This window comes from Malaya genurostris, chromosome 2 (assembly GCF_030247185.1).
Source record: "Malaya genurostris strain Urasoe2022 chromosome 2, Malgen_1.1, whole genome shotgun sequence".
Taxonomy (NCBI): Eukaryota; Metazoa; Arthropoda; class Insecta; order Diptera; family Culicidae; genus Malaya; species Malaya genurostris.
The window spans coordinates 313,673,511-313,688,722 of NC_080571.1; the positions used below are offsets into that span (position 1 = coordinate 313,673,511).

A 15,212-nucleotide genomic window follows, 5' to 3' on the forward strand; every position below is an offset into this window, starting at 1 on the left:
CTGTCTATTTATGCTTTTTCTTTTGACGGCAATACGATGTCGAAGTCTATGGATGACCCCCTTTGCTTGAGCTGTCGATAAGTAAGTGCTGCCATTCTAGCTTCGTAACACGCAAACTAATTACCTAAGTATTCGCAATGATATCAGAATGATCGATCAGAAACACCAACAATACCAAATACCAGATTAATCCAAAATCTTCTTATCGTAGACAGTAAACTTTGAACTGTTAGTAGCCTTTCCTGATATTTGTGTAAAATGTATACAACGAACCAACGCAATCTTATTTGAGATTTCTGAACAAATATTGAAACTTGACACGCGACACGAAACTTAGCGCCGACTTGATGTGCATTGATGTGCACCAGGAATATATTATCTATTCCATCTCTCGAAATAATTTATAACCATAAATTAGACACGTTTCCGTTCCTCGAGCCAGAATACTGATTCAAATTGTACCGCATTATTAAGAAGTTATTATACATTGAAACCAGTGTTTATAAATCGCTAAAACTCCCGTGAGTTTTTTATAGCAATCTTTGATTGAGAAATCCTATGCGAGGCAGAACATTAATTAAATTTAACTTTCCCTCAGCTTAATGGTTTATGTTGAATTGCAAAGTTGCTCTAGTAGTCCAATATTAGCTCTAATGCACTGATGAGTCGAAGACGAAACGTAGTGAAAACCAAACCTGGGCTGACATTATGTATCTCGATTCGACTAAAATTGTATCGAATCGACCACGTTTAGTATTATGGTTTTCGATTCGAAGTCGAACATCGAGCTTCGTTCGACTTCACTCGAAAAAGTATTAGATTATCGAGAAGTTTTGGCATTATGGAATCAAAACAATCGAACTCGAAAATGACCGCACTCGATAAGAAATGATCGAAAGCTTTATTAATATCGACTTTGAGTTTTCGAATACGTTTCTTTTTTATTTGAAGGTAGTTATCGATATCATCATAGATTTTCATAAACATATTAGTATTGATAATCTTTATTCTAATACATTGTTTTATATATCATGATATATTTTGTGTGCTTGGCATATTATGTACAAGTCGGACTGTTTAAAAAGCATATTGATTTAAGGCTGCGTAATATTTGTTTAAAATAACAAAAGTATGTCGAAACTAAACTATGCTCAGTAGCTGCAGTTTGCAATCAAATTTCTTAATCCGGTGGACAGAAAACGCTACGAAAACGGATTGTGGGAAAAAGCTTATTCGATTGATAACGTTAAGCCAATAATATCTATAATTAGTAATCGTTTGAACTCAAGTAAATTGAAAAAATTGTCCAAAACATTCAAAGTATATGGAATATGTCAAAAGCATCACCATCTCGTTATCTCGTGATATTAGCGTGTATTTGACTCTTCAATAGTACCTAGATACAAAGATGGCTTTTGTCGTATCAAAAAACGCTCACTAGCAACTCTTCACACGATTCAATCAGTATATAATTGTATAAGTGACAATGAAAGCTGCAGTACCTAAAAGCCTTTGATTTAAACTTTACATATGGGTTACGTAAATTGCATTAGACTTGCAACAATACATGGAAAACACAGAAATTTTCTCTATAGAAAGGTATTAGAATTGCTGGAAATACCGAACGGAGCCTCGAAGACCCATAGTGTTATATAGCTTTCGACTCAGTTCAACGAGATCGGAAAATGTCTGTGTGTGCACTTTTAGAAGATATTTATACGCGCTCAATTTTCTCAGAGATGGCTGAACCTATTTTAACAAACTTTTGCTCGTTTGAAAGCCACTGTCGGGCCATTGATCAAGTTCGAAGATCAAATGGCTGTGACTTTTGGTTCCGGAGATATGATGGTACAAATGACGTAACCGACAAAACATGTAGTTTTTTTACGCGCTGAATTTTCTCAGAGATGGCTGAACCGATTTTAACAAACTTATGCTCGTTTAAAAGCTACTATCGGGCCATTGAACAAGTTCAAAGATCTAATGGCTGTGACTTTTGGTTCCAGAGATATGATTGTATAAGTGACGCAACCGACAAAAAGCGTTGTATTTTTACGCGCTCAACTTTCTCAGAGATGGCTAAACTGATTTTAACAAACTTGGCTCGTTTAAAAGCTACTATCGAGCCATTGATCAAGTTCAAAGATCAAATGGCTGTGACTTTTGATTCCAGAGATATGATGGTTTAAGTGAAGTAACCGACAAAACATGTTGATTTTTACCGCTCTTATAAATAAGGGTGCCAATCTTTTGGGATCACCTCTAATTTCGTAAAGCGCTAGTGCTCAAAAGTTTAAGCACCTCGAAAAATGTCCTCATGCAAAATTTGAGCTAAATCGGACATGCGTAAGGGGTGCTGCCCGGCGGTTAAGGTTTGAAAATTTTCGATCTTGAAAAAGCATCATAGGAAAGAGTACATGAAATTTCCAAAATCGAAAATTTTTTCTGATGCGGAAACTCTTAAAACTGCATGAAACGTCGAGATTTAGTGTCATATCGAAAAAAATTTTTTTTGAAAAAATCCGATTTTGACAAACTTGGGCTGGAAATGGGTCGATGATCAAGTTTAAATGTATTATCGTTGATACTTTCGGGTTCGGATGTTTCGAATTAGCGACTTCAGTGTTAAGGCCTACGACACTTTTGTGAAATTTCAATATCAACATGGAATTTATTGAAACAGTGAAGAAAATGTTATGATGAGACTATTTAAATAACAAGAGAAAAGCATTAGAAGTGGTTTACTGTACACTTGACAATTTTAATAGAAAGAATATTTTAAAACTTTGGTCTTTGGTATAAATTTATTAGATTGGAAAAGGCCTAGTTGTTGAATTTCTTTGAAACATTTCTTTAAATTAGAGCAAACCCACTATTCGTGGTAAGTTTTACCGTGTATTGTGGCACTTATCCTGCGATAATGCGTTTTAACGTAAATACCAGTTTCGCAATTTTAGATTGTCGTTTACCATCTTACATACAATTGATGGATACCATCTCAAAAGAAAGCTTCACCTTTCATTGACATCTATTCATCGAGCCATTTTCGTGAATTCTCGAAAATTTGGGAGTGTTGTTCAACCAGTGTGTGTTCCATTGATGAAAAGATGTGATAATTAGAAGGTGACAGATCTGATGAATATTGTGGGTGTGGTAAAAATTCGCATTGAGATTTTCGCTTTTCCATGTGACAGTTTGTGTGGAAACTATTTGCCAACCATCTAAGTTTTTCCCATGGCTCTTAGGTAATCGGGAAGAACCTAGATCCATTATTATACGCCCGATTACCCGATAGTGAACTGAAATCGTTACGAATGCTCCGAAGGGTCAAAAACGTCTTGACGCCTGTTTTCTGGCATTGTCAAGGTATACTTCTAGTAAACTAGCCTAGGAAGGTACAGTGGAAGTAAATTATGGAGTAAATAACTATGAAAAATTTGCAAACTAGAAGGGTTTACTGAACAGTTTTAAGATAATTTTTTCTCTTCAAATTGATGGTTTTAACCCTCATTACAATGGTATTCCAAAACGAGAAGTCGAATATGGAAAATTCAATATAATCTCTTACCCTTTAGCACTAAGAGAGTTTTGCTTCAATTCCTTACAGTACCATCTACTTTGAGCAACCCTACATCAGGAACAATTTGATAGTTTTACATAAAATTTACACTGTATCAATTTCTAATAAACAATAACAACTTAGAACTGGAATATTATACATTCCACAACTGATGCTTTAGAAAGATATTAAAATCTTCCTTAGAATTATTTTGTTTTGAACCCCTCCCGAAACGAAATCCTGGGTACGGGCCTGAATGTGACGTTTTGAAAAGGGTAGTCCAACCAACAAAATATTGTTGACAGCAAAGTGACAGTCATTCGGGGTATCTCTTGAGTCCCGGTTTGGGCTAAAGTGCATATGACCTATTTCGTTTTTCACTTTTCACCTACAGCTCATAAGTGTTCTTAGTGATCCAACATAATCTGCTAAGACACTGATGAACCGAAGGCGAAAAATAAAACTTAAAAAGGTATTAATATATTTTCTTTATTATCCATCAAATGCTATGTCGGTTGATGGTTATCAACCCTGAAGTTTTCACAAATAAAGTGAAAAAATGTGAAATACATCTGTTATAGCTACACAAAATTCGATGGAAATACTTCGATTTTCATCGCGTCCTTTGAATTAATGCACTGAACAGAGGTAGCAGATCTCACTCTAATGGTTTTCAAAAATGAGATGAATATAGGAGCTAACCAATTGAAAGTACGTTTACCCGATATGGCGGTGCATATCTCCCTTATCACTTATCAGCACTATTGGACAACTTAGAGAAGTAAAACAGGTGAACTATAAATAATTGGTTTATGTGCCACTTTTATTTTAAACATTTCCACTGATCATCACTGTATTGCTAGAACAAATGCAGCTAGAAACACTAAGGGAAAAGCTAAGTGAAGCATCACTGTGTTCGTAGAACTGTTAACAAGTTCGTTTATTCTCACAATTCAATCTGACGAGTGAACAGTAATCAAATATCTAATAAAGAGATCCTGAATGTATGTATCACACTATCGCAAATATCCTACCTTACTCAGCATTGGCTCTCGACCACAGGTCCTTTTCGGTATAAGTGATAATTTGCACCTAATCGCTTTATTTACGTTATGTGCTAATTGAATAACATGCTCGCTGTCACCCAGCACAAAAAAAACAGCACGTCAGAAGCTCCAATCGTAACCAATGTTTACCATTATTTTTCTCCCATGACATGCTGCTCGCGTACGCGCCCAGGCGGTGAATTTTATAAACTCCGTTGCCCTCATGCGCACTGGGGATGCATTCAACATAAATTGCGACAACATTTCGTATGTTGGCAAATAACCGTTCTTGTAAGACACACACGAAGAGCGAGAATCTGGATTGGAAATTGGATTTTGATATCATATGAATAAAACAAATCTTTCTGGTTTTTGTATCATCAAATGTTATTTGCATTATATATTAACATTATTCCGAATACGCTTTTTTTATATTGCCATGCTAATAAAAACGTGAAATGAAATATGTTAGAAACAAATTTCGAACTTGCCTCAACAGGGTATCTTTCTAAATGCTTCCGATCGTATAACGTGTGAGTAGGTAAAATAAATGATATCATGTAGTATGCATACTCGATAATTATGTAGCTGATATAATTAAATATGCAAAAAAACGCTTCCATTAGATTTAGGTTAAAATACATAAAGCGAGTATAAATAATAAATAGGACAGTATCAGTTGGATAAAACTGGTTGCTGCGTTATCCTGCGCACCGACAGTGAAGAATTGCGTTACGTAAAAAAAAACATTTGCCTAGACGATTTGTTTTGTGATGTTTCTCATCTTCCAGGGTAACACAGCGTAGAGCAGAAGCTGCCGCATCAACGGATACAGTTTTCCGTAGGTCCTGCAAGTCTTATTACCTAGTAATAATGCTAGCAGCGATGAAGGAGTAAATCGTTCAGTAGTAAACAGGGTGCTGTGCGCGTCTCTTATGGAGCTAGTCTACCAGAAAATAAGAGCTCATTTTAAAGCTTGTTTAGGCTCCATCTTGCATGCGAAGCTCCTTCATGCGATTAGCCATCTTTTCGTTCTCGTGATGCATTTGGCGGGCTAGCTTTTCGTCAATTTCAGCATTCTTTTCAATAATCTTCGAAATCGTTTTCAATGTTGCGTTCGTTTTCACCATAGAGTGAGATCCATTCTCAACACCATTTGTGTTGATCTTCGTGGTAGCATCGTTTCTGTCCATATTCACCACCCGATTACGATTCAATCGATCCTGAACGCTTCCACCCGGGACGGGTTTGTTGCTTGCCGGTTGTTGACCACCAGTTCTTGGCACCCGCTTTACGTCTTTGTCCGACTTCCGACCAGTGACATTTCGATTGAAGTTTTCATTATTACTTCGTTGGTGAGATGATTTAGCAGTTGTTTGCTGCAGGAGATGACTATGCTGTGAGTGATGATCCGTTAACTGTTGAATACCAGTTGTTTGAAATTGGAATTGCGGTTTCGCCGGCTGACGGGGACCTACTCGACCACTGCCAATGATGGGAGGAGATGTCACTAGAAAGAGAGAAAAATACGACGCTATAGAGCTTCTCCACGATAACCGCTGACAAGTACCTTTCACACTCTTGAATTCACCATCCTGTGAAATAGATACCGTCAAATTTGGCTCACCCTTGAACCCATTGCTTTGATTGTTAATACAGTTGTCGTCCATGCTTCTGTCACCATCCCAATCACGCCGCCAACGACCTTCCCCGGACCCCCCGCCACCACCACCACCACCTGTCCTATTATTACTGTATCGACTGTGTTCTGGCCGGGGACGACCATCATGCTCATTATTCGATAACGACCTCTGCAGATTGCCGCCGTAATTCGCTTTCCCACCGCCAACTGTTGTTCCAACCCTCCCACGATTGTTACCAACTATGACACTGCCTGTTCCCAGACGTCCACTTCGATTGTTTGGATTTTTCCGCTCAAAATTCGGTTTACTGCTTTTATTGATAATATTAATATTCGCTGGCAAAGCTTTTTCGCCATCCCGTTCGACATCCGCCAAGAAACTGTACGCAGGATCCGGTGGAGGCCCTTCACCCTCAGCAAATACTTTGTAGTCTTTAGCGATTTTTTGAATGAATGCATTTTTCTCCTTCTTTTTCTCTGGAAAAGCAAAATAAAGTCGTCAGCACATAAACGGACAAGGTCCAATACACACATTATAGGGGAAACAGAGAAACGCAACAAAACGTAACACGTTTACAGTTATCCAGCGCAGTTATTGCACTTGCCAACCATTCTGTTCATGTCGAACATATAATCGTACATGCCGTTTGTCGCATGCTATCTTACCTTCGAGTTCTGCCAGTGCATCTGCATCCAGATCATATGTAAACTCAATTTTATCATATTTATGCTCTCGCGGCCAGTCGTCGTCCTTTGGGGGTTTGATCTCCACCATTGCGTTCTCCTTCATAGCCATCAAGCGATCAGCCTCGGCCTCCCGGTGTTTCTTCTCAATCTCCTCGTTGCGTTTTTTTATCCGCGCGATCCTTGCTTCCAAATCCTCCTGATTTGGAACGGTCGTCATCTTTCTCGGTGTCTGTTTAGATTCTAGGAAAAGGAAATTGCCAACAAAAGTATATGTAACTAAAACATTCCTCTTTCTTCGGAGATTTTTAACTCATTAAATCTCATGAACGAATCAAAAATTGTGACTAAATGATCCTATTTTCTATGCTATAGCAGACTGAAATCTTAATTACTGTACTGTTACAATGGAGACCTGCATATGTGGCCAACAGTTATCCAAATGCCGTCTCACCCTTAAGTAGTACCTACGACTCATTGAATTTCCTTACTAGCGCTACCATATCCAGACTAATGTTTGCTACGTGGTATGGGATGCATAATTCTAGAATCCTAATCATCGACTTGTTGTTTTCACAGCAACTGAGGTAAAATATGTTGGTATAAAAAAAGAAAATGCGCCACCGACTTACATTCTGCAATTGACGCGTCGTTAGACGAATGAAAATAATTTTGTCCTACTTTTTCCAACTTTCTGCAGTTCGTCTTTCCTATATGCTTCCCGTATGTGCTACGTTGTAGTTTCTTCCGATATTCGTGACGACTTGCGCCCGCACACCCTGCGGGTGAAGGGAAAGCCCCGAATGACAGCAGCAGTAATCACAGGGAAAGTGCTAAGGTTCCGAAGTACTTTACACTGGCAGGGAACTCCTTCACTCTCCGTTGTTTTGGAAAAGAAAAACTTTCACGTAGGCTATGCCCACTTTCTCGCTCGGTGCTGGTAGCCAGCTACCGACGGGAATCTTATCAGCACACCAATGACATAACCGACAATCGTTTAACAGTCGCCAATATAGCTTTTATATTGCTGTTAAACTTATTTTTCGTTCTATTCCTTGCAAAAGCCACCCAACAAAATATTAAACTATTTTCGCTTTCATGAACACTTTTTCTTCCAACTTCTTTTTAGAGACGAACACTACTACAGATTTGCAAATCGCTCTGTTTTTGCAAAAAAAAGTTCACTCTACCTCGAAAACATTACACGCACACGTTCTCACATTGAGCTGTCAAAATTTGGTAGCCGTGCCGCTGCATTAAAACGTCTGAAACATATTTTTACCTTTGACAGTTGCAATTACTGCCATCACTTTGCTGATCATCTGCGATTTTTCTCTTATCCAGAATCAAAATAAACCATCGAAATGGCCTGTCGAATGATTATTTCACCCTCTGCTCGTATAATCGCTCAACTAGGTCTACGTGGAATCACGACTCAAGTGTTAAGTTCGCATTGTGCCGTTATTAAGGATGAAATCACCCACACTGGACAGGTAGGACATAGTAATATTGATTACGCAAGAAGAAACCTAAAAAACCCGATTGTTTCAGTTCTACGATGAAAAAGATTACCGTAATGCTCGCTTCGTGAACGCCGAAAAAGTAGTGAATCCGAGCTGGGCAATCAAATTGATCGATGAGACACCGATAATCGAATCCACCCAACGAGTTGTTTACTGCGATGGTGGTACTGAACCAGCACTGGGACATCCGAAAGTTTATATCAATCTGGTCAGTGCCCCGAAATACACTCCGCTTGTTGATTTCTCATTCGTATATTTCTCTTCATAGGATAAACCAGGAGCTCACGCGTGCGGATACTGTGGACAGCGTTTCCAGAAAAAAGATTCTCACCACTAGAAGTGAAGTTTCTGATACATGTATAAACGATGGTAAACCAAAATAGATAATTTTAAATCGAAATACTAGTGGTTTATAATTCGACATCAAATCACCATTCTTACTCTAGTGTTGCTTCCGAATCAATAGGATGTATGATATAGTCAAACCACTGACCTCATACTACAAGTTGTTCAATTTACTATTAAACATAACAAAACGGCCGATAAGCCTAATGTTGACATTCATTTTCAGAAAAAAATTGTAGACGAATCATAAATAGTTCGTCTCAACAAGTACGGAATCTTTCGGAATTCCGAGTATTGCGAGGTACAAAAAGGGACTCAAGTGGTTCCAGAGTTACAAAGCAAGCAGTCGTAATGGTGATTAATCTCAATAGGTAGAAAAATATCCGCGTATAATGAACTTGAAGATAACATTTTCATTTTCCCTATCTTATACGTTTCTATTAAAAACCTTGAAAATTATGCACATTATTTTCGTGAGACATTTTCTATCATAGTATTGTTGACAGATTGCTTTCTGAATAGAAATAGTGATGAGGGACGCAGATGAATTGAACTCACCACCTCCAACTTTATTTCTTAATTTAAGGGGTCACTATGAAACGCTAGAAAATATAATCAATTTACTTTGTTTTATTGCACAAAAACAAATAAAGGGAAGAAAAATAAAATGTTCAAATTTGCGAGCATCTTCAGAATCTGATTGTAAAACGTTAACTTTCTGCTTCACACAATGTCGTCCGACATTGGAGTCTGACACATATTAGAGATGGGCGGGTAAGTAATTTCTTAAACCTGACCCGTACCCGATCGAAAAATAAATCGTACCCGATGAAAAATAAAAATCTTTACCCGAATCCGTGAAACCGGATTCAAATACCAACGTTTTAATCCGAACCCGGCCCTAACCGTTCAAAATGAAAAACCAGGACCCGACCAATATTTGTCGGATCGGGTTCCGATTACAACTACCCAAAATCCGACCATCTATATTATACGTACTCTTTTTTGAACGATATATTCAATAAGGCACACTGCCTTAGCTATATAATTTATTGAATAAATTATGAGACTTATCTCAAGCGGGTGAACCTTAGCAACCATATGGCTTTGTAATATAAAAGGTGATTTATTGCTGGTATCTTTTTGGCAACACTGTTTTTGACAGATCATGCGTGAATCGTGTCTTGCGTCATTGTGTGAAAATCTGTGAAAAAAATAGAGCTGATAGAAAAATCATTGAAAGGTGCACATGAACACTAATATCGTTTTCGCTTGAGAAAACTGAAACTGACCCAGGGTAGTTTCATCAAACAGTTTTACCGAAACTGTGCTGGTTTCGCACTTAACAACGGGGATCTGAGCAAATGTGATATAAAAACTAGGTTTGAAACTGACTCTATTTTCCGTTCAACAATGTTGAAACCTGGTTCGAAACTAGCTTCAAATAAACGGTTAGACAGCAGTTAGGATGGAAGCTGGATTAGGTTCGGCATCAAGCGAAAACAAAAAGATTTTATTCGAATGTTCGGTAAATGGTTTGACAAAAACTTTCGGTAATCATCAGAAATAATAGTCAGTACATAATATTAGTACAGTGCAAATATCGATAACGTTGTAAAATTTACTTTTGATATAAACTAATTATTAAGTTTACCGTTTTACTCGTAAGTTTTTATAACAGAACTTACTAGAGTTCAATATTTTCTACAAGTCATCAAAAAATATATTACCGAACGTTCAACTATTGAGAATTGGGTAAAAAAAACGAATTTTTTAATTTCATCGAGCTGAATAGATGTTCCGATCAAAAGTTCTTCTCTGGTAATTCTATATCATTTCTAAACAAAAATGGAAAATACGAGTTTTCAAAACCGTTTCATAGAGTGTGAATAATAATAATAATAATAATAATAATAATAATAATCTTTTAATACAACAACAAAAAAAATACTGGAGCATAGCGTATAATTTAAATTATAATTACTCCAATTTATAAACTGAAACTTAGTCATTTGAATGAAAATAATAGTTCAATCGCGGTTTGTTGTTCGGTGCATTCTCATTCATGACATAAGAACGTATATAGCACTCAAGGCTACAAGGCTACAATGCTGATTTTAAATCCTCCTTTCTAGTTGTTTGGTTGGTTTTCTCATTCTTGAAAAAGTATTGAACTTTTTTTGTAAAGTGTATATTTTTTTAGAGTGAACAATCGATTTCCTACAACTTTTTTTTGGACACAATTTCTGAACAATTTACAGTTTCCGAGTTATCTTGAATAAAGTGCATTCAAAAATACATCGATGTGCAATCCATAGAAGACAAACACGAGAAAAGGTCCTAAGTTCAAATGACAGATTCTCTTTGTTTACTTTCTCTTTCGAGTATTACGGTCCAATCAGCAATCTTTCCATCTAACACTTCACATAGGATAATAGTAAAAACCATCAACTTTCGATATGCACTGTAGAGTTTTTTGGGGAATTATTGGAATTTGCCGTAATAATTGAAAGAGAAAGTAAACCAAGAGAAGCTGTCATTTGCACTTGCGACCTTTTCTAATGTTCATTGAGCATAGCTCTCCGTATGTGTCTTTTTTCGACTTCCTACACGAATTTGCTGATGTTAATTATAAATCCTTCTTTCTAGTTATTTGGTTGGTATTCTCCTTCTTGAAAAAGTATTCAACTTTTTTGTAAAGTGTATATTTTTTAGAGTGCCCGGTAGATTTCCTACAACTTCTTCTTGGACACAATTTCTGGAAAATTTACAGCTTCCGAGTTATCTTGAATAAAGTGCAAGCAAAAATACATACTTCAATCCATAGCTCTCCCCCACTTGTACGCGGCGGGCAGATTTCCCCCAGACGGCTATGTCTTCCAGCAATTTTTGCCGGAATTCTTCCAGAATTCTGGCAAAAGTCTGGCTACATGCAACAACCGTTTCCGGCAAAGAATTTCGCCTGTCGGTTATTAGTGATTCTGTTTCTGTCGGAATCTAACCATACAAGATTGGCAGAACTGTTTTGAATCGGTTCTCCATTTTTAGCGTCTTGGTTTTATTTTTTCAATAAAAAGTACAAATGAAAGGCAATAAGTTATGCCCTTCATATATACTAATTAGGGAAAATGTTATTACCAATAATATTGCTTTCTCACTATCAAACATACACATAATTCTATCTCATTTACCTCGTCTCGGTTCTATAACATTTCCCCGAAAACTATTCTCCAAAACATAAAAAACCAAAGCTTTTTCCACAGAAATTTATTGCCCAGAATGTACTAATCTCCAGAAATACAAACTCTAGAAAGTAAGAAAATCCAGAAAAAAATCCCAGAATGTACCAAAGTCCAGAAAACCATACACTCGAAAGCATTAGTCGCTAAAATAGTATTATTGGTGTAATATCGTTTGGCATGATAATTATTTGGCATAATAGTTATTTGGCATAATGATCATTTTGGCATTACAGATCAACATGCTGCTTAATAGAATTTGTTCTAATTTACGCCTCATCGTTTTTAATGACCTGCTGTCCGACCTCGCTGCCGCTCGTTCGGACTTAACTGAGGGATAGCCCCTAACTTTGGGTAATCCGGGCAAACGCACGCAACTAGACAGAGGTGATTTCGGCGGGAGCGCTGCCACCCCGCAGTGGCCGGCGCTATCGACGGCGGGTCGCTGGCACACTCGCGGCCATCGGTCGTCTCGACTTTAATCATCTATGACGAACAGAATATTGTGTAAGCAATAAATAAAATAATTATATAAAATGGTAGTGTGCTATTTACTACCCTTTATCACTAGACCGGATTAACGACGAAAGGTTAGCTTGCTACTATAAACTATATACAGAAACAAATACCCAATTTAAAGAAGCTTTGTTTGAATTTAAATAAATATAGCTAAATGATTTCATACCCGTTATATAATTTGATTTTTTTATCAAACTTGTTATTTTCAGAACCCTCTTTGTCAGACTAACAAAGCTCGAAATAAGCATAGTTGCCTTGGAAATTACAGTTAATGAGTATTCACGAAATTTTCGCGAAAATTATTTTCGTTGGACTGGTTCATTCTGATTAGGCGCGTACCCAGAAAAAAATTTCGGGGTGTGTTTTCATAATATTGGGGAGAGCGGGGCTAAATCGGAAACTTTTTAGAAATTGAAAAAAACATCCATTAAAACTGGGTTTTTATCGAAATCATTTCTACCGCGTCATCTCCAAGCGCGTTTACAAAGTCAATCTATGAATTGTAATATTAGCAGGTTGATAAGATGTTTAAGCTGTCCACCCCTGTATCCCCTAATATATTCTTAAGTTTCGGAGGGGGGTTTAATCTCTCCCCCCATGTATACTCGCCTGATTTTAGTAGATGCTTTTCTGGTAAAAGATCTGTTCCTATGTTGTTTCTGTATTATTTTCCATTATGGGGAAACAGTTTCTAGGTATTTGCTTCTTCTGGAAGATCTTATTCTGGGGAATGGTACATTCTGTTGTATGTCTTTCTACTAATTGATACCTTCGTGACCATGGTTTTCTGGAGAATGGTACATTCTGGGGAAAATACTTCGTTGCTTTCTTTTCTGGGAAATGGTTTTCGAGAGATTGTCGTACAACCCCTCGTCTCAAGATTCGGGTTTTGAATGTACATGCGGGATTGACGAATATCAAATGAAGTCGAATAAAAAAGAGATAAATAAAAAAGAAAGAGAGAAATAAACAAGACACGTACGGCGAGATAATGACGCAATTTCGCCTGGACAATTTTGACAGCAGCCGGAATGCAGCCAGCCTTCTGACGGTTGCCAGAATTCCTCACAAGGGGGCCGTATGTGTCTTTTTTCGACTTCCTACACGACGTACCAACTACGGTGCGACCGGTGCTTTTTAATATCGTTTATTTCGATCCGGCGAACGGTGCTTTTATTGGTTTGCAGAGATAGTTCAATAGAGTTTCATCCGGATATTAGATTTTTTATCGTGACGTCACAAATGAACAAGAATTCATCCTTGACAGTTCAGCGGGACTATTTACAAACAAACTTAAACAAAATCGAGGAATACATCTCAAACAATTATCTTCACACTTCACAACTAGTTACTTTTATTTAATAAATCTCTAAAACGAACCGTATCGCATCGTTAACAAATGTTTTCAAACTCTAATTAGGCGATATGGACCATGAACGTTCTCATCCATTTGTCAACAAACAAAGAAATGTCTGTTTACAAACATTACCGCTGAACTGTCAAAATTTATTCATCCTATTGAGGTTAGCAATGACGGTAAAAAACCTGATGATTTTAATCTATCGAAAATGTATTTATGAAAAAAAAACTGTCGAAATTGTTACAAGTTTTAACGAAAATACTATTCATGCTAGACGAACAAAAACGTATTTATCTGACTAATTTGCGTACAATATTTAAGTTTAAAGATTCAATTTAATGAAATAATAAACACAATTATATAACAAATTTCTGAAAACATTTCGTTTGAAATTTAATACATTTATATACCTTTTTTGTACTATTTGAAGTACAATTTTTAATCTTAAGAAAACAGCTGTTGTAGCAGAACGCAAACGCAGTTTTCTTCGCTATCATAGTGCGGAAATTAGAAATAAAGAAATTTGTTCATTTAATACATAATTCTAATTATAATAACGAAGTGGATGAAGCAGTTTTATCCGCTTCGTTATTATTGCCTTTTCAGTATTCAATATTTTTTAAGCTTGTAAGTTGAACCTTAAATTGTTTGGAAATTACTGCAGCAACTTGTTAATTCAGCTGTTTTTCAAAGAAGGACGTATCTTACAAAAGTAAACAAATCGAGGTTTTCTCTCCTACCAATAAATGCTTCAAAATCCTACAATTTTGTCTGAAAATTCGCATTCTACAAAAATTTCAATCTTAGTAATACAAAGAACTATAAAAGGCGAAACTGTCATTCCATTTGTTTACGCAAGTTTCGCCCTCCGTGTTCCATGCCAACAAACAGGGCGATACTTCAATTGCTAGTAAGGAAGGGCGAAACTAATCATTTTCTTTATTTTAGATGGTTACCGAACCTTTTATTACTGGAAATAGTAAAAGAAACAATAAAACTACTCACACCCACTTAGAAAAAAACGTTCAACGGTGGTCCTTCATTGGTCCAATACGTTGTATCATTGGTCCAATGAAAGTCCAATCAATCGTTCAACGGGAGGCCAACACGGGTCCTTCGTTTGCCGATTTTGAAACAGACCGTTGAACCGAATGCCATTTTTTTCGTTCAACAAACCCGGCAGACAGAGGTCCATTGTTGAGCCATTTTTAACATGAGGAGTTGGAGCCCCGTTGGACTAGTTTTACTGCAGAATTTCTGAAGTTTTCTCCACTCATTTGTTTAAACTAACAATA

The 15,212-nt window shown here is 37.0% G+C and overlaps 3 protein-coding genes across 6 annotated transcripts in view; 1 reads left to right on the forward strand and 2 right to left on the reverse strand.

Annotated features, from left to right (window-relative positions):
* Positions 1-4,734, reverse strand: part of LOC131431140 (sodium-coupled monocarboxylate transporter 1) — a 30,627-nt gene extending 25,893 nt beyond the window's left edge. Inside the window, exon 1 of one of the 2 annotated variants that reach the window (XM_058596664.1) lies at positions 4,594-4,734. In XM_058596664.1, coding sequence (XP_058452647.1) covers positions 4,594-4,605 — 12 coding nt within the window. In that variant the 5' untranslated portion in view covers positions 4,606-4,734. Of the gene's footprint in view, positions 1-4,280; positions 4,418-4,593 lie in introns of those variants that run through there. The other variant, XM_058596666.1, reaches the window with a different exon arrangement.
* Positions 4,735-4,967: 233 nt separating this feature from the next.
* On the reverse strand, positions 4,968-8,087 carry LOC131431141 (uncharacterized). 3 transcript variants are annotated; one of them, XM_058596670.1, is made up of 4 exons: positions 7,564-8,087; positions 6,914-7,174; positions 6,233-6,724; positions 4,968-6,115 (listed from the first exon to the last, which is right to left on the reverse strand). In XM_058596670.1, exons 2-4 carry the CDS (start codon positions 7,149-7,151, stop codon positions 5,586-5,588), a joined length of 1,260 nt encoding a protein of 419 aa, XP_058452653.1. In that variant the 5' UTR covers positions 7,152-7,174; positions 7,564-8,087; the 3' UTR covers positions 4,968-5,585. The 3 variants fall into 3 exon arrangements, with proteins under 3 accessions (XP_058452653.1, XP_058452651.1, XP_058452652.1); XM_058596668.1 differs by having other exon boundaries at positions 6,176-6,724; positions 7,564-8,086; XM_058596669.1 differs by lacking the exon at positions 7,564-8,087 and adding an exon at positions 7,399-7,504 and having other exon boundaries at positions 6,176-6,724.
* Positions 8,088-8,207: 120 nt separating this feature from the next.
* Positions 8,208-8,854, forward strand: LOC131431142 (probable NADH dehydrogenase [ubiquinone] iron-sulfur protein 6, mitochondrial). The gene is made up of 3 exons (XM_058596671.1): positions 8,208-8,424; positions 8,483-8,662; positions 8,723-8,854. The coding sequence occupies exons 1-3, from the start codon at positions 8,296-8,298 to the stop codon at positions 8,789-8,791; spliced, it is 378 nt and encodes a 125-aa protein (XP_058452654.1). The 5' UTR covers positions 8,208-8,295; the 3' UTR covers positions 8,792-8,854.
* The last annotated feature ends 6,358 nt before the right edge of the window (positions 8,855-15,212 follow it).

Excerpts from the sequence above, each read along its gene's own strand:
- LOC131431141 (XM_058596668.1), bottom strand. The coding sequence starts at position 7,151 with ATGACGACCGTTCCAAATCAGGAGGATTTGGAAGCAAGGATCGCGCGG. Across the intron at positions 6,725-6,913 it reads TGCACTGGCAGAACTCGAAG|AGAAAAAGAAGGAGAAAAAT; the intron begins GTAAGATAGCAT and ends TTGCTTTTCCAG. Across the intron at positions 6,116-6,175 it reads TGAATTCAAGAGTGTGAAAG|TGACATCTCCTCCCATCATT; the intron begins GTACTTGTCAGC and ends CTCTCTTTCTAG.
- LOC131431142 (XM_058596671.1), top strand. The coding sequence starts at position 8,296 with ATGGCCTGTCGAATGATTATTTCACCCTCTGCTCGTATAATCGCTCAA. Across the intron at positions 8,425-8,482 it reads AAATCACCCACACTGGACAG|TTCTACGATGAAAAAGATTA; the intron begins GTAGGACATAGT and ends CGATTGTTTCAG. Across the intron at positions 8,663-8,722 it reads CGAAAGTTTATATCAATCTG|GATAAACCAGGAGCTCACGC; the intron begins GTCAGTGCCCCG and ends TTCTCTTCATAG.